Source organism: Ruditapes philippinarum, unplaced genomic scaffold, assembly GCF_026571515.1.
Source record: "Ruditapes philippinarum isolate M1 unplaced genomic scaffold, ASM2657151v2 ctg616_1_1_1_1, whole genome shotgun sequence".
Lineage (NCBI taxonomy): Eukaryota > Metazoa > Mollusca > Bivalvia > Venerida > Veneridae > Ruditapes > Ruditapes philippinarum.
In genome coordinates this window covers 147308-172545 of record NW_026857130.1, presented here as the reverse complement: position 1 = coordinate 172545, position 25238 = coordinate 147308, and the positions used below count along the sequence as shown (strand labels likewise).

The 25238-nt window shown below is 31.1% G+C and overlaps 1 protein-coding gene across 7 annotated transcripts in view; it reads right to left on the bottom strand.

The window, feature by feature from the left end:
• Positions 1-5327: 5327 nt before the first annotated feature.
• The window catches only part of LOC132748870 (hydroxysteroid 11-beta-dehydrogenase 1-like protein), a 35295-nt gene continuing 15384 nt past the window's right edge, over positions 5328-25238 (bottom strand). For 4 of the 7 annotated variants that reach the window (XM_060738528.1, XM_060738530.1, XM_060738526.1 and 1 more), the window contains exons 2-7: positions 16616-16713; positions 14711-14841; positions 11535-11633; positions 8517-8733; positions 7783-7920; positions 5328-5855 (exon numbers count right to left, since the gene is read on the bottom strand). In XM_060738528.1, coding sequence (XP_060594511.1) covers positions 5623-5855; positions 7783-7920; positions 8517-8733; positions 11535-11633; positions 14711-14841; positions 16616-16688 — 891 coding nt within the window. In that variant the 5' untranslated portion in view covers positions 16689-16713 and the 3' untranslated portion in view covers positions 5328-5622. Of the gene's footprint in view, positions 5856-7782; positions 7921-8516; positions 8734-11534; positions 11634-14710; positions 14842-16615; positions 16714-18862; positions 19526-21816; positions 22012-24811; positions 24846-25238 lie in introns of those variants that run through there. The other 3 variants (XM_060738531.1, XM_060738527.1, XM_060738525.1) reach the window with 3 other exon arrangements.

Here is a 25238-nt window from a genome sequence, read left to right as displayed (position 1 = left end):
ACCACCTTTTACATTTGGAGGGGGGGGGGGGGGGGGTCCCCGCATCCATTAGGAAGCGTCCATATACACTTTCTTTATACTTAGCTTAATTACGATATCATATTCCTGCAACAACTTATTGACTGAAAACCAATTTTTCCATTTTTAAGAACAGTGACTTTGACCTAAAAGGGGGTCACATAAGTTAAATATACATCAAATATGATCACAATGTCTCATTCCTAACTCTAGTTTTTGTCCAAAAAATATGACACAGACACATAGACCAAAAAACTCACTCCTTAATACTTCCCCAAAAGAATCTACGTTTGTTGGGGTATAACGATTGTCCAAACAAATCATCCTTTGGCTAAATGATAAAATAGGTAAAATTTTAATGTATTATACAGAATAATGAATACATGTATACATTATGAAATAGAGAAAAAATAAAAATTTACACAAATGTCTACAATAGACAGTAGTTAAAATAGTATACTAGAGGGTTAATGCACCTATTTTTGTACATTAACATCTGCAGGAATATGAGGACACATTAAAAGCCTGAATCTGCAGGGCAGTCCGAGGGCTTCTGCAGGGCAGTCTGAGGGCTTCTGCAGATATTAATGCAAGAAAAAAGATGCATTACATTGTTTAACATAAGTGTAACCCCTAAAATGATGAATCACTGATTGGTATAAACAAATCTAATACATAGATAATTAATCATTTAACATTACATATAGTTAGGTTACCGGCTCCGTGTTCACAAAGAATATAACCTGTAAAATATTAGGTACAGGGTTAAATTGTCTAATTATGCAAATTGGTCAGTGTAAAAATGATACATAAGTAAGATTCCAATAATTAAATGAAAAACAAGATTGCATTTGAGAAAAATGCTATGCCACCGCATTAATACAACACTAAATAGTAGTGTAGGAACAGATTTTTTTTGTTTCTATACAATTTTGTAGATTGTCATAATGCATAGATCCCTGACCTATCTAATTCTTATCAGATTAGTGGTTAAATCTGTTGTTAACTCAATAAAAGATCAGAGTAGGAATATATCAATGCACTCAAGTCTAGTGAATTTGGTGGTGAAGGTCATATTTCAAACAGCCTAAATTTCATGACTACATCAAAGGACAACACTGTAAGACACTTTGTCAAAATCTAGGTCAGCTGATATCAAAGTTCACTTTACATCTTAATCTGTGCACATGGTTCAAATTTCATAGCTGTACATCAAAGGACAAGAAAGTAGGTCACATCATCAAAATCTAGGTCACCTGATATCAAAATTCAATTTTACAACTAAAACTGTGCACATGGTCAAAATTTCATTGCTGTACATCAAAGGACAAGAAAGTAGGTCACTGTCCCCTTGGGCAAAGCAAAATTTTGGACCCAAGGGTTTAATTCAAAACAATCTTGATACAGGTCCACCAAACAACATTTCAAGTCAAATATCTAAGCTGTAGCTTTCTCCCATTCAGAAAACATTTGTTTTATTTTCTGTTTTTACTATGTGTACATAATGAGAATCACTGCCCCCGGGCACGGCCAATTTTAACACCAGGGGAAAAATTTCAACAACTTTGGTAGAGGACCAATAGATGATATATATAATATAGCAAACATCAAAGCTCTATGCCTTGTACCTTCAGACAAAAATATTTTTTATTTTTTTACTATATGTACATAATGAAAATTAATGACCCCCGGGCAGAACCAATTTTGACCCCAGGGCTATAATTTGAACAATCTTGGTAAAGGTTCACTTCGCAAAGTCTCATGCCATATATTTAACCTCTAGCCTTTGTCAATTCAGAGAAGAGGATTTTTCAATTCTGAGAAGAGGATTTTTCAAGTTTTTACTTTATACATATAAGGAAAACTATCGCCTCTGGGGCAGTGCAATTTTAACACTAGGGGCATAATTAAAACAACTTTAGTAGAGGACCAAAAGATAATACTATATACCAAATATCAAAGCTCTAAGCCTTGTACCTTAAGACAAGAAGATTTTTTAATTTTTTACTATATGTACATAGTGAAAATCAATGACCCCTGGGGATGGGGCCAATTTTGACCCCAGGGCTATAATTTGTACAATCCTGCTAGAGGTTCACTACATAATGTTTCATGCAAAATATCTTAACTCTAGCCTTTGTAAATTTAGAGAAGATGATTTTTTTAAGTTTTTACTATATACATATAAGGAAAACCTATGGCCCCTGGGGCGGGGCTAATTTTGACACTAGAGGCAAAATTTGAACAACTTTGGTAGAGTACCTATAGCTGATATCATTTAACAAATATTAAAGCTCTAAGCCTTGTACCTTCAGACAATAAGATTTTTTTTTTTATTTACTATATGTATATATTGAAAATCAATGACCCCCGGGGCGGGGACAATTTTGACCCCAGGGCTATAATTTGAACAATCTTGCTAGAAGTTCACTTCACAATGTTTCATGCCAAATATCTAACCTCTAGCATTTGTCAATTGCTAGAAGAAATTGTTTTAAAGTTTTTACTATAAGTTTTTACTATATACATTTTAGAAAAACCAATGACCCCCGGGGCGGGGCCGATTTTGATCCCCGGCCTATAATTTTAACAATCTGGGTAGAGGTCTACCAGACAATGCCTTATGCAAAATATCTAAGCTCTAGGCTTTTGAGTCTTTACAAGAAGGTATTTTAAGTTTTTACTATATGTACATATAGTGAAAATCAAAGACTCCTGGGGCGGGGCCGATTTTGACCCCAGGGCTATAATTTGAACAATCTTGGTAAGGGTCTACCAGACAATGCCTTATGCAAAATATCTAAGCTCTAGGCCTTTTGGGTCTTTACAAGAAGGTATTATAAGTTTTTACTATATCTATATATAGTGAAAATCAATGACCCCCGGGGCAGGGCCGATTTTGACCCCAGGGCTATAATTTGAACAATCTTGCTAGAGGTCTACCAGACAATGCCTTATGCAAAATATCTAAGCTCTAGGCCTTTTGGGTCTTTACAAGAAGATTTTTTTAATTTATTCTTATAATTCCTTTTGGTTGCCATGGCCACCAGATTTCTGCATGGAATGAAATTCTTTAAACAACTTTGGAAGCCCTTCACCCAAGGATCAATCCTGCCAAGTTTGGTTGAAATTGGACAAGTGGTTTTTCACAAGAAGATTTTTTAAGTTCACTATATAATCTATATAACACACACACACACAAACAAACAAACAAACAAACACACACACACACACACACACACAGGTGAATCGCTATATGCCACCTCATCGCAGATGCTGCGGTGGCATAACAACACATTTAATAATGGCATGTTGGACTAACAATTTAACTAACAAACCCAATATCAGTGTGTTTATGCTTTTAAACTGTTTATCAAAGTATTGTATATTATTGCAGTGTACGGTAAGAAACTCAGATATATACATGTGCATTGAGTCATTAACATAATATGTGTTTTTATTGAATTGAAGATCGAATGTATAAAGCATCAACAATAAAACTACCCTATCTTACACTCCCAAATAAAATCCCTACCAAACATCAACACAGAGGAAATTTTCTACTTATTTCATGCCCTTATTAAGTCATTAAGTCATACTTGGAGCTCTTAACATCCTCAAAACATATTGTACTAATACAACAGATTGTATTTCTGATGATTATATCCACTTATAAAGAAGCATACTTTTATATCCACATTCAGATAATATTATAGTCTGGCTACTGTGAAAATAATCATTTTATAATTGTTACTGTGAAATCATAAAAAATATAATGTCACTATCTAGGAAAGCAAAATAAAAAAAATATACATGTATACAAGTAATAACTTTTACAATAACACAATAAACATATTGTACACTATATTGACTAGAAACTATGTTATACATTCCATCATATTACATTCTGTATAAGTCTTGATTCCATGTTTATATACACAAGTTAATCCAACAGAAAGTAAGACAATATATACATGTAATTTATATATATCTCTGTATCAGAACAATTATGCTGATAAAACGTTTTCAATCAATCACGTTTTGTAAGACTTAAGGGCAAACATTTTTAGGAAGTTTTTTAGAAGTTTTAGGACAAAGCCAACATATCTTGTAAGTAAGTTTTAAGGACAAAGCCAACATATCTTGTAAGTTTTAAGGACAAAGCCAACATATCTTGTAAGTTTTAAGGACAAAGCCAACATATCTTGTAAGTAAGTTTTAAGGACAAAGCCAACATATCTTGTAAGTTTTAAGGACAAAGTCAACATGTCTTGTAAGTTTTAAGGACAAAGTCAACATATCTTGTAAGTTTTAAGGACAAAGTCAACATATCTTGTAAGTTATAAGGACAAAGCCAACATTTCTTGTAAGTTTTAAGGACAAAGCCAACATATATTGTAAGTTTAAAGGACAAAGCCAACATACATTGTAAGTTTTAAGGACAAAGCCAACATATCTTGTAAGTTTAAAGGACAAAGCCAACATATCTTTTAAGTTTTAAGAACAAAGCCAACATATCTGGTAAGTTTTAAGGGCAAAGCCAACATATCTTAAGTTTTAAGGACAAAGCCAGCATATCTTGTAAGTTATAAGGACAAAATCAACATATCTGTAAGTTTAAAGGACAAAGCCAACATATCTTGTAAGGTTTAAGGACAAAGCCAACATAATTATCTCTGAAGTTTTAAGGACAAGGCAAACATATCTAAAGTTTTAAGGACAAAGCCAACATATATTTTAAGTTTTAAGGACAAAGCCAACATATCTAAAGTTTTAATGACAAAGCCAACATATCTTGTAAGGTTTAAGGACACATAAATTTTGTACGTTATAAAATGAAGCATATTTTGAAACTTTTAAATGACAAATGTGACAGTGACAGTTTTCATATTTTGTAACTATATGTAAATTGTATTAAGGTTAAACATATTTTGTAAGTTTTATGGTCATACATTTGTACTTATTTCATAAGTTATGAAACATATAATTTGTAAGTTTTAATGACTCAGGCAAATTAATGACAAAAATATTAAAACAATCTTATGTACTCAAATCATGCTAAAATTCTATATATTTAGGGTTTGAAGCATAAATATATCTATATATGTTGCACGAAATTTAGATGCCTAACAAATCAAAGAGTACTTATAAAACATTTAAACATGTATGATTGAAACAAGTGTCAGTGATTTGACATGTCCTTTAACATTTCCAGAGCTCACTATGACAACTATTGTGAAATCTTAACGCTCTTACCTGACCCATTTATTTTATTCTTTATAAGGGGAAAAAATTTGTTCCTGTGACTGCCCAGTGTATTAATTAAAGGACATTTACAAAATAATTAATGAAAAATTCAAAACGAAGAAATAAAAATTTTGCATGGGTCTCAATATTTAATATCAATAGCATGTGTTGTTTTTTAAGGATTAAGAAAGTAACATCATCATTTTTATTGCTAGAGAGGTGAGCTTTTTGTAGTATATTTACCACTGACTGGCTAAATCAATTATAAATATTCTTATGCCAAAAACATTTATCCTTTTTAATTAGAAAACTGTGACATTTATTAAGATGAGAAATATCATTTAATGTCACTTATTTCTATGAATTTAACGTGTAAACAAATCTATTTATAGTATCACACATTTCTGGAAACAAATCCCTCAACATAACTAGTGGGAAAACTTGCATCATAGGATAATATATTTGACGAACACGTTTTGCTCCACCCCGAATAATCTGTAAGGCGGTATCACTTGGTGATGCTGCTGTCACAAGCTTTAATAACAAATTTTGTTTGTAGCTTTCAAGCTGACTTATTGCATTTTCTGTACCTGAAAAATACAAGTGAATACAGTCAAACACTGCAGAAAATAGAGTTATCAAAATCATACCATAACATCTTACATATACAATTAGTTATAGAAATATCAATATCTTACCTGTAACATGTAACCTACAAACATAAGTATTATACTTCAAACATAAGTATTTTACTTGCAGGAACTAACTGACAAACATATGTATTTTACTCACAGCAATTAACCTACAAGCATAAGTATTTTACTTGCAGGAACTAACTGACAAACATATGTATTTTACTCACAGCAATTAACCTACAAACATAAGTATTTTACTTGCAGGAACTAACTGACAAACATATGTATTTTACTCACAGCAATTAACCTACAAACATAAGTATTTTACTTGCAGGAACTAACTGACAAACATATGTATTTTACTCACAGCAATTAACCTACAAACATAAGTATTTTACTTGCAGGAACTAACCTACAAACATAAGTATTTTACTTACAGGAATTTAAACCTATAAACATAAGTATTTTACTTACAGGAATTTAAACCTATAAACATAAGTATTTTACTTACAGGAATTTAAACCTACAAACATAAGTATTTTACTTACAGGAACTAACCTACAAACATAAGTATTTTACTTACAGGAACTAACCTACAAACATAAGTATTTTACTTACATGTACTAACCTACAAACATAATGATTTCACTTAAAGAAACTAACCTACAAACATAAGTATTTTACTTACATGTACTAACCTACAAACATAATGATTTCACTTAAAGAAACTAACCTACAAACATAAGTATTTCACTTAAAGGAACTAACCTACAAACATAAGTATTTTACTTACAGGTACTAACCTACAAACATAATGATTTCACTTAAAGAAACTAACCTACAAACATAAGTATTTCACTTACAGGTACTAACCTACAAACATAAGTATTTTACTTACAGGTACTAACCTACAAACATAATGATTTCACTTAAAGAAACTAACCTACAAACATAAGTATTTTACTTACATGTACTAACCTACAAACATAAGTATTTTACTTACAGGTACTAACCTACAAACATAATGATTTCACTTAAAGAAACTAACCTACAAGCATAAGTATTTTACTTACAGGTACTAACCTACAGACATAAGTATTTTACTTACAGGTACTAATATACAAACATAATTATTTTACTTACAGGTACTAACCTACAAACACAAGTATTTTACTTACAGGTACTAATATACAAACACAAGTATTTTACTTACAGGTACTAATATACAAACATAATTATTTTACTTACAGGTACTAACCTACAAACACAAGTATTTTACTTACAGGTACTAATATACAAACATAAGTATTTTACTTACAAACATAAAACAGTTATACAAATTAAAGATATATCAAAATTTTACTTATAACGACATTATGCCCATCCCAGCAATAACAATAAATAACATTCATTGCCATAGGATTTTAATTGTAGCGTTCAATTTATAAAAAGAATGGTGCAGTCTTTTATATTTTAGGCAGATTTTTATTTAAGAAATAATATATCCCAAACAGTGATTTTATCGCTCAGTAAAATCACTGTTTGGGGTGCAGATGTGAGGAATAACTTCACATGTCTAAATATAGAATGTCAACAGTGATTTTATTGCATAAAAACACACACTTTCAGTTTTTCTATGTTCAATACGGGAAAATGCTGGTTGTGTTTGAATTTATCCCAAACATTTCTATTGAAATATATAGTTATCATTGAGCTCAACTTGACCATCATCATGAGGTGACTTTATCAACCAGTTAAATATTTATGAATATCTTAGATGGTTTACCTAACACATCAAATAAACAGTTACATATATATCAAAATCTTACCAATAAGATGTTTCATATAAAATAAAATAATTTGAAAATATTCAAAATTTTACCTATAAAACCTAACACACACACAGTTATTGATATATCACAGTTACGCAATTTCAGTTCCTGCCGAAGACCTCCAAAAAATCCATCTAACGCAAACTTTGAGGCAGAGTATATTGACACAAATGGCTGTCCGAATTTCCCTATAAATAGAAAACAATAATAATGCTTGACCTCTATCTTTCTGCTGTGTCACTAAATAAATTTATTGTACAATTTAAGGGACAACCGTGGCTAAATGGTTAAGGTCAATGGCTACAAACCATTTGCCCTACACTCCTGTGGGTATGGATCCTAACAACAGACTTTGGATTCTTTCATGTGATGAAGCTATCCAGATAGCTTATGGAATGTTTGTTGGTTGTACTCAGGTGCATGGAAGGGCACATGAGGACTTCCTCCACCAGTTAAGCTGGAAAGTCGCCATATGACTTAATACTGTGTTAGTGTGACCTAAAACCCAACCCAACTACTCCTCCACCCCTCTTTCTAAAAAAAAATCTTTCATAATTCTGCTTGTATAAATCCCTGAATACAAGCAACAAACCCCTCCCTATAGTGGGTAAAAAAATTGTTGTAAGATACATGTTACTTGCAAAAGTCATAGACATTGGATTAGTAAGTGTGTATATCAAAAATTCATTGTTGCAGGTAGAACATCAAGATATATCCAACTTTCTGAAATATGAAAATCTAACAGAGAGATGGTGGGATGAATTATTTACTGGTTTTATCATACCTGCGAATGATGACACTACTACAATGCTTCCTTTGCTTTCTTCAAGATGAGGTAGAGAGTGTGATGCTAGGTACACATAGGACTGGAAGTTTACATTTATTACTTTATCAATCAATGATAAATTATGTTGGGAGCCTGTCCAAACACCAAGATCTAGCAGAATTATATGATTCAACACCAGGTAATCTAGTCTCCCTCCAAGTTTATTCACAACAGTCTATTTTATAAAAGAAATTTAACACATTACGCATAACAAATGTGATCATCATATACATATATATGTTTTGCATTGACAAGATAATAATTATATCAATATAGTAAATGTGATGTTGATAGAAGATCAAAGCTGCTTGTGTTAACTAATGTTGATCAGAACAGGCAACTTGGATACAATCACAAATGTCTGCATACCTTCTTAGAATTTAACAGATTATTACTCTACACTAAACAATACTGAAATTATAAAGGCACATTTCAGTACAACACTATGATACAGATCCACATTTTGCTAATGATCAATCATGGAACATATATCCTGCATAATATGATAATTTGTATGTGTACCAGTATAAAAATTCCTGCAGAATATGATAATTTGTTTGTGTACCTGTATAACAATTCCGGTAGAATATGATAATTTGTTTGTGTACCTACAATTCCTGTAGAATATGATTATTTGTATGTGTACCTGTATAACAATTCCTGTAGAATATGATAACTTGTTTGTGTACCAGTATAACAATTCCTGTAGAATATGATAATTTGTATGTGTACCAGTGTAACAATTCCTGTAGAATATGACAATTTGTATGTGTACCAGTGTAACAATTCCTGTAGAATATGATAATTTGTATGTGTACCAGTATAACAATTCCTGTAGAATATGACAATTTGTATGTGTACCAGTGTAACAATTCCTGTAGAATATGACAATTTGTATGTGTACCAGTGTAACAATTCCTGTAGAATATGATAATTTGTTTGTATACTAGTATAACAATTTCTGTAGAATATGATAATTTGTATGTGTACCAGTATAACAATTCCTGTAGAATATGATAATTTGTATGTGTACCAGTATAACAATTCCTGTAGAATATGATAATTTGTATGTGTACCTGTATAACATTTCCTGTAGAATATGATAATTTGTATGTGTACCTGTATTACATTTCCTGTAGAATATGATAATTTGTATGTGTACCTGTATTACATATCCTGTAGAATATGATAATTTGTATGTGTACCTACAATTCCTGTAGAATATGATAATTTGTTTGTGTACCTGTATAACATTTCCTGTAGAATATGATAATTTGTATGTGTACCTGTATAACATTTCCTGTAGAATATGATAATTTGTTTGTGTACCAGTATAACATTTCCTGTAGAATATGATAATTTGTATGTGTACCTGTACAACATTTTCTGCAGAATAGGATAATTGGTATGTGTACCTGTATAACATTTCCTGTAGAATATGATAATTTGTATGTGTTTATGTACAACAATTCCTGTAGAATATGATAATTTGTATGTGTACCAGTATAACAATTCCTGCAGAATATGATAATTTGTTTGTGTACCAGTATAACATTTCCTGTAGAATATGATAATTTGTATATGTACCAGTATTACAATTCATGTAGAATATGATAATTTGTTTGTATACCAGTATAACATTTTCTGTAGAATATGATAATTTGTATGTGTACCAGTATAACATTTTCTGTAGAATATGATAATTTGTATGTGTACCTGTATAACATTTCCTGCAGAATATGATAATTTGTTTGTGTACCAGTATAACATTTCCTGTAGAATATGATAATTTGTATGTGTAACAGTGTAACAATTCCTGTAGAATATGACAATTTGTATGTGTACCAGTATAACAATTCCTGTAGAATATGATAATTTGTATGTGTACCTACAATTCCTGTAGAATATGACAATTTGTATGTGTAACAGTATAACATTTCCTGTAGAATATGACAATTTGTATGTGTACCAGTGTTACAATTCCTGTAGAATATGATAATTTGTTTGTGTACCAGTGTAACAATTCCTGTAGAATATGACAATTTGTATATGTACCAGTATTACAATTCATGTAGAATATGATAATTTGTTTGTATACCAGTATAACATTTTCTGTAGAATATGATAATTTGTATGTGTACCAGTATAACATTTTCTGTAGAATATGATAATTTGTTTGTGTACCAGTATAACATTTTCTGTAGAATATGATAATTTGTATGTATACCAGTATAACATTTTCTGTAGAATATGATAATTTGTTTGTGTACCAGTATAACATTTCCTGTAGAATATGATAATTTGTATGTATACCAGTATAACAATTCCTTTAGAATATGATAATTTGTATGTGTACCAGTATAAAAATTCCTGCAGAATATGATAATTTGTTTGTGTACCTGTATAACATTTCCGGTAGAATATGATAATTTGTTTGTGTACCTACATTCCTGTAGAATATGATTATTTGTATGTGTACCTGTATAACAATTCCTGTAGAATATGATAACTTGTATGTGTACCAGTATAACATTTCCTGTAGAATATGACAATTTGTATGTGTACCTGTAGAATATGATAATTTGTTTGTGTACCTACAATTCCTGTAGAATATGATTATTTGTATGTGTACCTGTATAACAATTCCTGTAGAATATGATAACTTGTATGTGTACCAGTATAACATTTCCTGTAGAATATGACAATTTGTATGTGTACCTGTATAACAATTCCTGTAGAAATTGATAATTTGTGTGTGTACCAATATAACATTTCCTGTAGAATATGATAATTTGTATGTGTACCTGTACCACAATTCCTGTAGAATATGATAATTTGTATGTGTACCAGTGTAACAATTTCTGTAGAATATGATAATTTGTATGTGTACCAGTATAACATTTGCTGTAGAATATGATAATTTGTATGTGTACCTGTATAACAATTCCTGTAGAATATGATAATTTGTATGTGTACCTGTATAACATTTCCTGTAGAATTGAGATCAAGCATGTCAGCCACAATGTAATCATATGTTTGTTCTTTGTTTCCAAGCTCCCGACATTTTTCTATCACCTGAAAATATAAAATACTTTTTTACTTTGTAATTTTGTAGCTCTAATACCTACTTGTGATCAACACTAGGTAATATACTAGTATATTTTCAATATAACATTTAATTATTAGTAATTTCAAGATTTTGCACAAGTAATTTGGCAGTAGCACCCAAAATTAGCTTCTAAAGTAAGTACATGTCTTACATGCAACCATGTGTTAAAGCGATTTTTGTATTTTCTGATCGTAAGATCAGTAAATACATAGCTAACATCCACGGTCTAACGCAAGATTTCCTAACAGTCCTAACAACGCAAAGTAGTTCTCACTCAAAACTGCTTAAAAACCAGCAATTTAAAAGAAAGAATAATTTTTAATGTAGGCATTTAACGAATTACAGTGCATTAAAAGTTTAGATTAATCAATAGAAATGTGAGGTTACAATCACAAATTTCGCGGATGAATATCTTTTTTACCCAATGAAAAATGTTCGGCTATTTCCGTAAAGCTTCGGATTATCATGAATATCATTTTAATCAATGAAAATGCTATTTTTAGCTATGTCGATTAATGAATTCTCCAGAGCGTAGTACACAAATAAATCTGACTGCCGAGTAGTGGAATATATACATGTCGGACTGTTTTGGCGAGAAGATTTTCGCTAAATTATTTTCATCAGTGTTAAACAACAGGTTTATAGTGAACAAAATACCTCGAAATTAATAAGGATTGCAAACACGAAATGGAAATTCTCAATTTAGAATTACATAATGTATTCGTTTTTATTCAAGGTACATATGTATTACTTCGCCGTGGTGCAGAGATAAGCGGTCTCGTTGAGGGTGTGAGAGGCCTATGGTTCAAATCCTAGTCGAGGCAATTCTATTTTTTTTCATGCAAAATTCCATATACATGTATCAATCTCAAACTGTTATAGAAGAAAATCAAAACGCTGTCGCTGCGTAAGATGAATTATAGTATATAAAAATAAACTTATATAGGAAAGTACATACAGATAGTCAGTATGATTTAGATTGCAAAGATCAGAAAATACCATAGAGCTGCAGCCCTTTGACTGTCTTATGCGACCACTTTAAATTTCTCCTGATCATTTTCTCTCTACATCTTAAATGTATTAAGCGACTTTTGCTCAACACGCCCAGCGGCAACTAGTTAATCAGCTAATTGAGATCAATCAGTTTATAAATCAACCACTTTTACCTGTCAAGTGTTTTTAGAGAAAGCCCCCTCGTGATGTCACAAATGTATGAAAAACAATATTAACCAAACCATTTTTTTTAACATATGCAAATGATGTTAAGTACATGTGTGATGCATATTATCCAATAAAATTGATAGAACAAAGCAACGCTCCGCCCCTACTGTGATGGTGTATAGGCTTCTCTGTTGATATTTAGACTGCATTGAATTGACCTTGAACTTGATTAGCCGTTACTAGAATTAGACCTAGTTTGTTTATTTTAAATGAAAAATGCACAACAGAATGCATCATAAGAGATCATTACATTAAGTGACCATTTTTGGTGTTTCCCTTGCGTGGTCACTAAATACACGTTTGAATGTATATTGTTATGCACTCCTGAGATATTTTAAAGTATATTTATTCAAATTTAACATGGTATGACAAAGCCAAATGAGCTTTTTCAGTAGCCAAGCTAGCTTATCAAGTAGTCAAATGAGCTAATCAAGTAGTCAAGTGAGCTTATCAAGTAGTCAAGTGAGCTTATCAAGTAGTAAAGTGAGTGTATCATGTAGTCAAGTGAGTTTATAAAGTAGCCAAGTGAGCTTATCAAGTAGTCAAGTGAGCTTATCAAGTAGTAAAGTGAGTGTATCATGTAGTGAAGTGAGTTTATAAAGTAGCCAAGTGAGCTTATCAAGTAGTCAAGTGAGCTTATCAAGTAGTCAAGTGAGCTTATCACGTAGTCAAGTGAGTTTATCATGTAGTCAAGTGAGTTTATAAAGAAGCCAAGTGAGCTTATCAAGTAGTCAAGTGAGCTTATCAAGTAGTCAAGTGAGCTTATCAAGTTGTCAAGTGAGTTTATCAAGTAGTCAAGTGAGCTTATCAAGTAGTCAAGTGAGCTTATCAAGTAGTCAAGTGAGCTTATCAAGTAGTTAAGTGAGCTTATCATGTAGTCAAGTGAGCTTATCATGTAGTCAAGTGAGTTTATAAAGCAGCCAAGTGAGCTTATCAAGTAGTCAAGTGAGCTTATCAAGTAGTCAAGTGAGCTTATCAAGTATTAAGTGAGCTTATCAAGTAGTCAAGTGAGTTTATCATGTAGTCAAGTGAGTTTATAAAGTAGCCAAGTGAGCTTATCAAGTAGTCAAGTGAGCTTATCAAGTTGTCAAGTGATCTTATCAAGTAATCAAGTGAGCTTATCAAGTAGTCAAGTGAGCTTATCAAGTAGTCAAGTGAGTTTATCAAGTAGTTAAGTGAGTTTATCAAGTAGTTAAGTGAGTTTATCAAGTAGTTAAATGAGTTTATCAAGTAGGCAAATGAGCTTATCAAGTAGTCAAGTGAGCTTATCAAGTAGTCAAGTGAGCTTATCAAGTAGTCAAGTGAGCTTATCAAGTAGTCAAGTGAGTTTATCAAGTAGCTAAGTGAGTTTATCAAGTAGCCAAGTGAGTTAATCATGTAGTGAAGTGAGCTTATCAAGTAGTCAAGTATGCTTATCAAGTAGCCAAGTGAGCTTACCATGTAGCCAAGTGACCTTATCAAGTTGTCAAGTGAGCTTATCAAGTAGCCAAGTGAGTTTATCAAGTAGCCAAGTGAGTTAATCATGTAGTCAAGTGAGCTTATCAAGTAGCCAAGTGAGTTTATTATGAAGCCAAGTGAGCTTATCAAGTAGCCAAGTGCGTTTATCATGTAGTCAAGTGAGCTTATTATGTAGCCAAGTGTGTTTATCATGTAGCCAAGTAAGCTTATCAAGTAGCCAAGTGAGCTTATAAAGTAGTCAAGTGATCTTATCAAGTAGCCAAGTGCATTTATCATGTAGTCAAGTGAGCTTATTATGTAGCCAAGTGAGTTTATCATGTATCCAAGTGAGTAAGGAATGGCCAAATAGTATGTTATTACTCACCTCTTTGAGTCTCCTTTCCCTCCTTGCTGTGATGACAATGTTAGCACCAAGTTTTGCGTAGTGATATGCCAACTGTTCTCCAATACCCGTTGATGCCCCAGTAATAAATACATTCTTCCCCTTCACAGTTTCTGTGAAAAAAAATTCAAGAATACAAACAAACAAAATTAGAATAATGAAAGTTTACTATAATCCAAATAAGAATGTAGAACAGAACAGAATATTTATTTTGACTTAAGCAAATACAGCTTATTATCAATCATGAAAATATAATACATGCACATTCAATCGCAAGCAAATGAATATATGTAGGTCACTGATGGATGTCCCCAGATATTCTATTGATTAAGATTTCAGGATTTGTCACAACAATTTACTTGTTTAAGACATTATCAAGAGTTATTATATCCATGTCAGTTTTGGCTACTTGTTTGTACTCAAATTAGAAGACATGCAAACTTAAATACAAAATATTTCTGATATAATAGCTCTGCAAATTAATTAGAGACAGTGCTCAAGTAAATGAAACATAGCTTGAAACAAATGAAATAATTCACAAAGATGACTTCATTAAATGGAAGGAAGGAAGGAAGGAAGGAAGGAAGGAAGGAAGGAAGGAAAGAAGGAAGGAAGGAAGGAAGGAAGGAAGGAAGGAAGCAAGGAAGGAAGCAAGGAAGGAAGCAAGGAAGGAAGCAAGGAAGGAAGCAAGGAAGGAAGGAAGTTAAACTAGAACTATCACTAAATGTAATAAGTCCAGAAGACAAGGAAAAGAAACAAAGGGCAATAACTCTATAAATACTGAAGATGGAGTTATAGTTCTTGTGCACTGCACTTCCTCTTATTGTGCTTGACCATTGTATGAAGTTGTTTTGAATTCCAACCAGTACATTTTAAGTTATGCTCCGGACAAGGAAAAGAATCAAAGGGCAGTAACTCTGTATTTTGTCAAAATGGAGTTATGGCTCTTGTGCACTGCACTTCCTTTTAATGTCCTTGACAACTCTATGAAGTTGTATTGAATTTCAAACAGTAGTTTTCAAATTATGCTCTGGACAAGGAAAATTAAATAAGGGCAATAACTCTGTAATTAGTCAAGATAGAGTTATGGTTCTTGTGCACTGCACTTCCTCTCAATGTGCTTGACCATTGTATGAAGTTATATTGAATTCCAACAATTAGTCTTCAAGTTATGGTCCAGACAAAAGAAAGCAATGGAAAAGTAACAAAGGGCAATAACTCTGTAATTACTTTAGATAGAGTTATGGTTCTTGTGCATTGCACTTCCCCTAATTGTGTTTGACCATTGTATGAAGTTGTTTTGAATTCCATCTAGTAGTTTTCAAGTTATGCCCCGGACAAGGAAAAGAAACAAAGGGCAATAACTCTGTAATTAGTCAAAATAGAGTTATGGTTCTTGTGCACTGCACTTCCTCTCAATATGCTTGACCATTGTATGTAGTTATATTGAATTCCAACCATTAGTCTTCAAGTTATGGTCCGGACAAAAGAAAGGAATGGAAAAGTAACAAAGGGCAATAACTCTGTAATTACTTTAGATTGAGTTATGGTTCTTGTGCACTGCACTTCCCCTTATTGTGTTTGACAATTGTATGAAGTTGTTTTGAATTCCAACCAGTAGTTTTCAAGTTATGCCCAGGACAAGGAAAAGAAACAAAGGGCAATAACTCTGTAATTAGTCAAGATACAGTTATGGTTCTTGTGCACTGCACTTCCTCTCAAAGTGCTTGACTTTTGTGTGTAGTTATATTGAATTCCAATCATTAGTCTTCAAGTTATGCTCCGGACAAGGAAAATGCAACGGACGTCTGGACCGACCGACCGACCACAGGGTGACTCCTATATACCCCCAAACTTCGTTTTTGGGGGTATAAAAATTGTATTTACCTGGATTAAAGTCATCTATCAGCATGTAGCCTAAAACTAAGCCAAAAAGAACAGCCAGAAACTTTTTTATCATCCCTCATTCAGCCAGGTCAAGAAATCTGAAATATTTTAAATCATTTTTTTTACTTTCATAAAACACAGATTTAAATCATTTGATCAAAACCTAAATTATAGTATTACTAAGAAGAACAATTTATTATAAGTATTTGACATCTATCACTTCCTGTTTCGGTCAAGATATAAAATCACTTAATGTCACAATTATGGCTTGGTTGAGGAAGACCTTATGTGTCTCTGTGTATATTATTTAAAGCACCATCAACTCAGATGGTAAACATATGAACAAGTATTAATGGTGAATGTAATTCAACAACAGTTCATTTTCATTTTTTTTCAAAACTATTAACTTAGAATGAAACACCAAAAACAAAAAAGATGTGTAAACATAACAGCTTCAAAAGTATAGTATAACATGTATATTTTAAACAATAAATTTGTACTAATTTATGTTAAAATGCATGCATTGTAAACTAATGACTTACAGTTTCTTTTCAAAGGGACAAAACTCATGAAGGTTTGTATTATTAGTATACAAAATAGCTTCCCTTGTTCAATATTAAACAGCCATAGTGACTTAATATGTAACCTTTCTTAGTATTTACGTGACAGATATTTTACAGGGTTATCAGTATAAGTTAACTGACACTGGGTGGTCAGCAATATAAAATTTGAGTGGTCAGCAATATATAATTTGAGTGGTCAGCAATATATAATTTGAGTGGTCAGCAATATAAAATTTGAGTGGTAAACAATATAAAATTTCAGGGTAAAAGTGCAGACAACTTAATGGCTCTATACTTGGGAGTGTAGGGTAAGTCTTTCTCCCTGCTTAGCATTTAAAGGGTAAACATAAGTTTTGTATTAAAGCACATCTGCCTGGCATTATGCTCTTTTTTAAAAAGTCAGGTTTTACAGTTTTAATGTCAGGTTACCAAATTTGTTCATTTCTGCAATGTAACTTTAAACAATGTAAGTAAACCAGTGGTTAAAATTCCTAAATACTGTAAATACATGAAATATAGATATGTGTCTTTGAAATAAATCAATTGCCTGCAGAACTAACAAAGGTTCTGGGTCATTTATCAAGAAACAATACTTGACATCTATTCAGTGCTTACTCTGATTCAATAGAATTTTCTTTTTTCAGTCATTTATTTTTCATGCACATTAATTTCTCATTTTACAGTATGCATAAATTTTATATACTATGAAAATCACTCTGTTGGGTTGTGGAATGCAAAATTAATTATCTCCTTGTGGAATTTTTTGTGTGAATAAAGATCCTTATCTTCAGGTGCAAAAGTAATTTATCAAGATTAACAGAGTGATCCCCTACTGAGATTCAGACCTAAACCAGAGAAAAACATGCCAGTCTCCTGTAGGGTCCCCTACCAGGCCTGCTGTCAGCACTGTCAAACACATGTTTTACTAATATAACTACAAGCATTCTTGTGTCTTACAGGAAAAAAAATATTAACATTTTTTCACACAGTGATTTGTTTTTCTTTTTACTGTAACAGTTTATCCATGTTTTTCAAAATTAGGAAATTTTTTAACAAACTCACAGTTTTCAGATGTTGTAAATGATGTTATTAGCCAAATACTTGAGCTGGTTGAAGAAATGGTCATAATTTTGTGAAATTCTTAAGATCTTAATTAAATTAATAATTTCAATAGTCTTGTCAATTTCGAAACTGTATTATATGTATGACCAAGCAAAAAGTCATTGGTTATTATAAGTTATATTAACACAAACTTTACTCATACTCTTTTCATTGGAGTATTTTAAAACCTGATCTTTTATTTAATGTTTTATTTCCTATCTATGTAACTAAATCAATTGACAGAAGGCAGTGTCATTATATACTTAAAGTAAAAACTCACAGATTTATTTATTTTGAATGTTCCTTTTTAATTTATAGTTATGTTTCCCTAAATGTGTTGGTTTTTTAAATTTATTATGAAATAAATAAAATTATTCTGTAAAATCTATGAAAAAACAACATTAATACATTAATATACTAATAAAAATTCGTACACGACATGGCAAAAGTGTTTTGCCATGTTCTCAAAAAAATAATTACATAATTATTATCAATTTTTTTTCATGAATTTATAAGAAAAAAGGGCAGGATGTAAAAAATTATAGATAAAACAAACAATCATGGTAAATAAGAAAAATCTTACCTTACAAGAAATATTATGTCTCCAAACACCTAGATTATATCTTAGTTTTAATACTTCCAACAGTTATAATGATTAATTTTAGATGAGATTAAAACAAAATTTAATTGTCCTCCAATATCAAATATAAATCTATTACTTATACATAGTTAATGTCTACATATACTATATCTTCAAACAAAGTTGTAGGGTTTACTCTGTGTCAATATAAATTAGCACTTAGAACATTTATAGTTCTCTTCAGTAAGAAATATCTACACTGGAGTAAAGATATATGAAGAAAAAAAAGCAACACTTTTCCCCACTCCAATATTTTATACACAGTGACTTTTATATCAAAATACCAAATTATATTAACACATTTACTACATTAGTCAAGTAGTCCCAGTTGAACGTCAAAATAAATATTGTTCCAACTATTCACTGCCAAGTATAGGTGTACCATGATAATATAACCACACCAGAAAATAGTTACAGATCAAGTTATAAGATTGAACATTACAACAACGTAATAGTTCACTATTTTATAATAACAATTAACAGCAAATAAATTTAAGTAAATGATTAATTAAGTCACATTGGGATTGACAAAAAAAACATCTACCTATAATTAAATATGTTCAGTATAGGTGTAAAATGGTAATATGACTGAACAGCAATTGGTAACCCTGAAACGTTTGAAGTCATATTTAGATTAGACAGAGCAATTACATATAATTTAATTTATAGTGATAACCACATACTTAATAAGAAATAATATTTAACAGTTATAACAAAAAATTGTTTATATTAAATTAAATAACTGCATACAATATATTTGCAATTTCTAGTATAATATGCATCATAAACAATAACTAAAATCATATGTGTAGCTTTTTTCTTTCAACATTAAACATTATAAATGATTTAATTATGATCATTATATAAATAATAAAATATTTTTAAATTTCAGCTTTTTCTGAATGTAGCTGACATGTTAGTTGACAAACTGTCTGACTATCATGAAAGACCTGTTTTAATTGTAAAACAGGGATGCTATGTGTTTTCTACTTACAGTGTCTGCAGTATTTGAATATATATAATCTAACTTACTCCAGATTATTGCCATTTGGAGACTTACTCCAGATTATTGCCATTTGGAGACTTACTCCAGATTATTGCCATTTGGAGACTTACTCCAGATTATTGCCATTTGGAGACTTACTCCAGATTATTGCCATTTGAATCTTTAACTAGCTTTCCATCAAAATTCAGCATACTAACCCTGCTTTGATTTTACATTTCTTAGGGGTTTCGAGTGACAAAACACAAAAGTTGAGAAGCCTTGTTAATAGATAAATACATTAGTAAATCTTAAATCTCTGTGCAGCTTTCTTAATAATGTCACTACTGAATTTATATTGGGTTAATTGACATCAGCATAAAAATATAAACTATTCTTTTTACAAAATGCAAATCATCTTTTAAAATGAAATAATATTGTGAAAGGTAATCTTGACTAGCATTCAACAACAGAAAAAAAGATGACGCCAAGCTAACTTTTAATTTATTCCATTCACGAATACAACAGTACAAAAAACACATTTATCTAGCCTCAGCTCACATTATGAATAATGAAATTTGTTTTTCAAGATTTTCAAAGTGAAAAATAGTTATTTCTACATCTGAACAATAGTAAATGAGATTCGCTTAATTGAATTCTGAATATTCAATTGAAAATCAGATTGATTTTTGTTTGACAATTTCAAGCCATCGTAAAATTGTAAAGTGCAGTATTGTTCAAAATTTTAAAGTATTAAACTGTATAATGATTTTTGACTGAAGATTCTTACACGCGGAACAGTGTGTGTTTACAATTGTGATCAGAAATTATTTTTAAAATCCGGTACATGCATGGTCACTCTTTAGACAGCATAGTTTTTGTAAACTCGGCTATAATAAACGTTATATTATCATGGTTTTTCTCAATTAAAAGTATGTAAAGTATATAACTTTAAAACATTGCAGAAATCACTTTGTTGGATTGCAATATGAATAATTAATATACTTAGATGCCCAATTAAACATTTTATCATTGTAAAATTTGTGTGAGAGATGTTAAAATGATGGACATGATCATGTTGGTATGACTTGATTTATACTAGAGGTATATAAGCTGGGAAATAATAAATCATTTCCAGAATCCAATGTTTATTTACTAATTTAACTACAGAACACATAATAGCTCTACTATACAGAAGTGGAACATAGTCAATACATTATCAATGTAAATTTATAAATCACATCTAAATTTTTAATGGATTTTTTAATGGGTTAAAAAGGGGTATTTTTTTTCTACAGGTTCTATACATGTGACCATCTTTTTCAAAAAAGGGACCATCAAACAACCTCAATAATGACTTGGCTACAGGTTCTTATACATGTGAACCCATCTAACTACAGTGCAAACTGATGGCTACAGGTTCTATACATGTGACCATCTAACTACAGTGCAAACTGATGGCTACAGGTTCTATACATGTGACCATCTAACTACAGTGCTAACTGATGGCTACAGGTTCTATACATGTGACCATCTAACTACAGTGCTAACTGATAGCTACAGGTTCTATACATGTGACCATCTAACTACAGTGCTAACTGATGGCTACAGGTTCTATACATGTGACCATCTAACTACAGTGCTAACCATCATGCTCTGACCTGTTCACTATTCAGTGAGTATTTGAAATTTTCCCTGTTAATGACGAATGGTTTTAACTAAATTAAAAGATGGAAAAGTTCATTTAAGTTATTTACCCTTTATCACAATTGAATCAATTAATACATTAGCAATACTAAACTTCAGTAAGCAAAAAAAGCAAAAGAATGAAAAGATTTTTATTTACCATAAAACGAACAAATCCGTCAAAAGTAATTGGCATCTTTAAAGATTACAAAAACACATTTATACTTACACTACTACCCTTTTAACAGTAACAGCACCTATTCAACTTTACTCCCATGAAGAAGAAGAATCATGCTTTTGTTTAACACAAGTTGTACAATTGTTCGGGTATATCAGTACAAAACAAAATACAATTCAAAACCGAAAACCTCATTCATGTTTAATGCTCAATTTGTTAAAAACAAAAGAAGATTTAAAACAGATTAGATATTGTACACCCTGGTAACACCTAATCTTCTGTTATGGACTTTTCCTCCTTTATATTTGGACATGATCATTATAAGATTAAGGGATAAAACTGAGTAACTTGGTCACACTTGATGGACAGTGCAGATTGTTATTGAATATACTAGTGGCAGTGGGAAACAATGAGTAGGTCTAACAATTGATAAAGCAGTCTCACCCAGGCAGACACACACGGACACATACAAGTCTATGTAATTATACTTAGGTAGCCCATATACATTATTGTCATTTACATGACATCTACTGGATTTCTACCATAAATTTTGTAAAATATGTTTGACTTTCACAAATAATTGATAATTAGTTTAGACATGCACATTTCCCATTAAGACTGTAATTACGTTTACTACGTGATTCATCAGATGACATTGTAAACTGTTTAACTTACAAATATATATTGTGATATACCTGCATTTTGACAGATATTTAGTTACATGTTATTTATTATTATATAATTATTTCTAACCATTAATCCCCAGCACCAGGTAAAATTGCTGGCTACTGCAGAATTTATTGTCAAGTTATTTCCAGAAATTTTCAGCGGTTTTAAAGTTATGAAGCAGACATAAAAGTGTTACGGACAGAAAGACGGACAGGCACATGGACTGATAGACAGAGGCCATTCCTATAATCCCCTCCCCACTATGGGGAAAGGGATTAATGATGACCAGAGCAAGACATGCAAATCAAGTGAACATTGGTTAGTTATGTTCAACAACTTAAATTATTATGAATTAACTCAGAATTCAACAGTGTTATCAGGCTGTTCATTTTTCAGTTAGAATTATGAACAACTTTGTGAATGTTCAAGATACTGGTATATTTGTATAAAAGTTCAATTACTTTCCGTGACATGTTTAACATGAAGTACACTTTTAGAAATAAATTGAAATTACCTAGTTATGTCCCTTGTTCTACAGATGTACCTAATGTACTCATTAGCAAGTATGCCAAGACAGGGTATCTTTTAAAAAGATTTATCAATGACTTATTGTTACAAAAAATTTAAGCTGAAACAGAACATAACTCCAAAAATATTGTGTCTGGAATAATTTCCCTTTAATTGTCTAATTAATCAAATATTCCAAGTTCAAATGTTGATTATCTTGATAAAATTACAAATCATACTACATAACAATTTTGACAAATTTGAAAAAAGGGGCATAAATCCAAAAATGTACAGTAGTCAATATTTGCATGCCCTTTGTCTTGATTATAGTTACAAAGTATTTTAAATCCAAAAATGTACAGTAGTCAATATTTGCATGCCCTTTGTCTTGATTATAGTTACAAAGTATTTTAAATCCAAAAATGTACAGTAGTCAATATTTGCATGCCCTTTGTCTTGATTATAGTTACAAAGTATTTTAAAAAGTGTTTGAGATAATGGACAACATAAATATTTGTGCATCATTATAACAAAAATTTTGACCCATCAATCATTTTATTTGAAACAGCCCAGCTAGTTTAATAAGTAAATATGGCAAAATGTTGAACAATTGTTTCACCGCTAGATACAGTAAACTTTTTTAACTAAACAAGCTAAAGGACATCACTATACTTATGTTTGCTTTTGTTTTACTTTATTTTTCTATTTTCTTTAATCTTCTTTTTTCTTTAATTCTATTTTATTCTAGTTTTTACATAACCTATAAGTAGCTAGGACATTATATTAGACGCGCTATAAGATATACATAAATCATGTATTAATCATGAGATTATAATCTATGACAGTATTATATGATTAATAGATTTTCAACTTTAACAAAGCTGTCAAATATTTTAACCCTGAATCGTTATCAATATCATTAGTTTCAACATTATCAATCAATGAATTCTATTAAATAGAAATTATATGCATGACTATTCATAAAATTGGTATAATTACATAATTACAGGCCTTACCACTTGCTGAAAAGTAGATGATGATTAAAATATTTCAATGAATATACAGGCAATTTCAGTGATATACATTTTACTTAAACTTTTTTTTTTTTTTTTGAGAAATGAAAAGAAAAAAAGTTTTATATATTTAGAGAAAAGGATCTAATATTTATTAAAATGGGGAAAAAATATGGATGCATGCTTAACATTTATTCAAAATTTGATTTAATAAGTTTCTTCTAATTGTAACTTTCCTAGTTCACGAGATCTGTGTTATAGACATGTATAATGCTTCACATTTGAAAATGACTAAAAAGATGTAAATAATAATGACAGCATTAGATTTCAAATTTCCTTGGGTTTAATTCATGTAATATCCTTGCTCTCTATTGAACTAAGAACTGGCCATTGTTGACTCAATATCAGGGATATAAATATCAAAATATTAAAGAGGTAGATCTGTGTAGGGGCCTGGGGGACACGTGGGGTTCCCCACCCACAAGTTCTTGTGACTAACATAACCGTGACCCTTCCTAGAATGCTAAATATGACTAATTTCTTCTCAAAAAGCGTCCAAATATTCTAAAGGAATTCTAAAATGATGCAAAATTTACAACTGAGTAAACTAATGGCTGCGTGAGTTCAGTATCAAGATTTAAATGTTTTTGCCTGATTTGTTTTCTAGTTATGGAAAGCAAGTTTTACTGAAGGTATTGTAATAAGGTTCCTTTTGTGAAAGGAAATTTTTGTTTAAGACATTGAAATGCCGGGCTGAAAAGAAGTTGTATAAAAGCACTTGGTAAGTCATCTTCACAATGTATAAGAGCAATCATATATCAGGGGGGGGCCTTTATTAAGGGAGAAACTTTAAATACCTTTCCAAATTGAAAAATTACCATAAATCTTTAAAACATTCTTTCCAGTATAGTTTCTTGTTGAAACCAGTTAAAAAATATACTTCAATCCTTTTCTAAACCAGTTAATTCTGAGAAAATAAATGAAAAACCAGTCAATATATATATACTCTTCAATCAGGAAGTTAATTAAAGTGGCTGATAACCCAACATGTTATCAGTAATTAATTAGATTGTTATCAGAGCAAAGATAATTTAACATACATATAACCTCCCCATATATATATATCTCAAAGGTACAGTACATTAATTCATCTATACAAGTCAAAGGTCAAATCAAATTGGGGGTGGGGGGGGGGATTACAGCAGTCACATAAGACAAAAGTTGCTTTAAATACCAACTCCTCACAGTCAGATTACCTCCCTTTGCAGATTGTAATCACTGCCT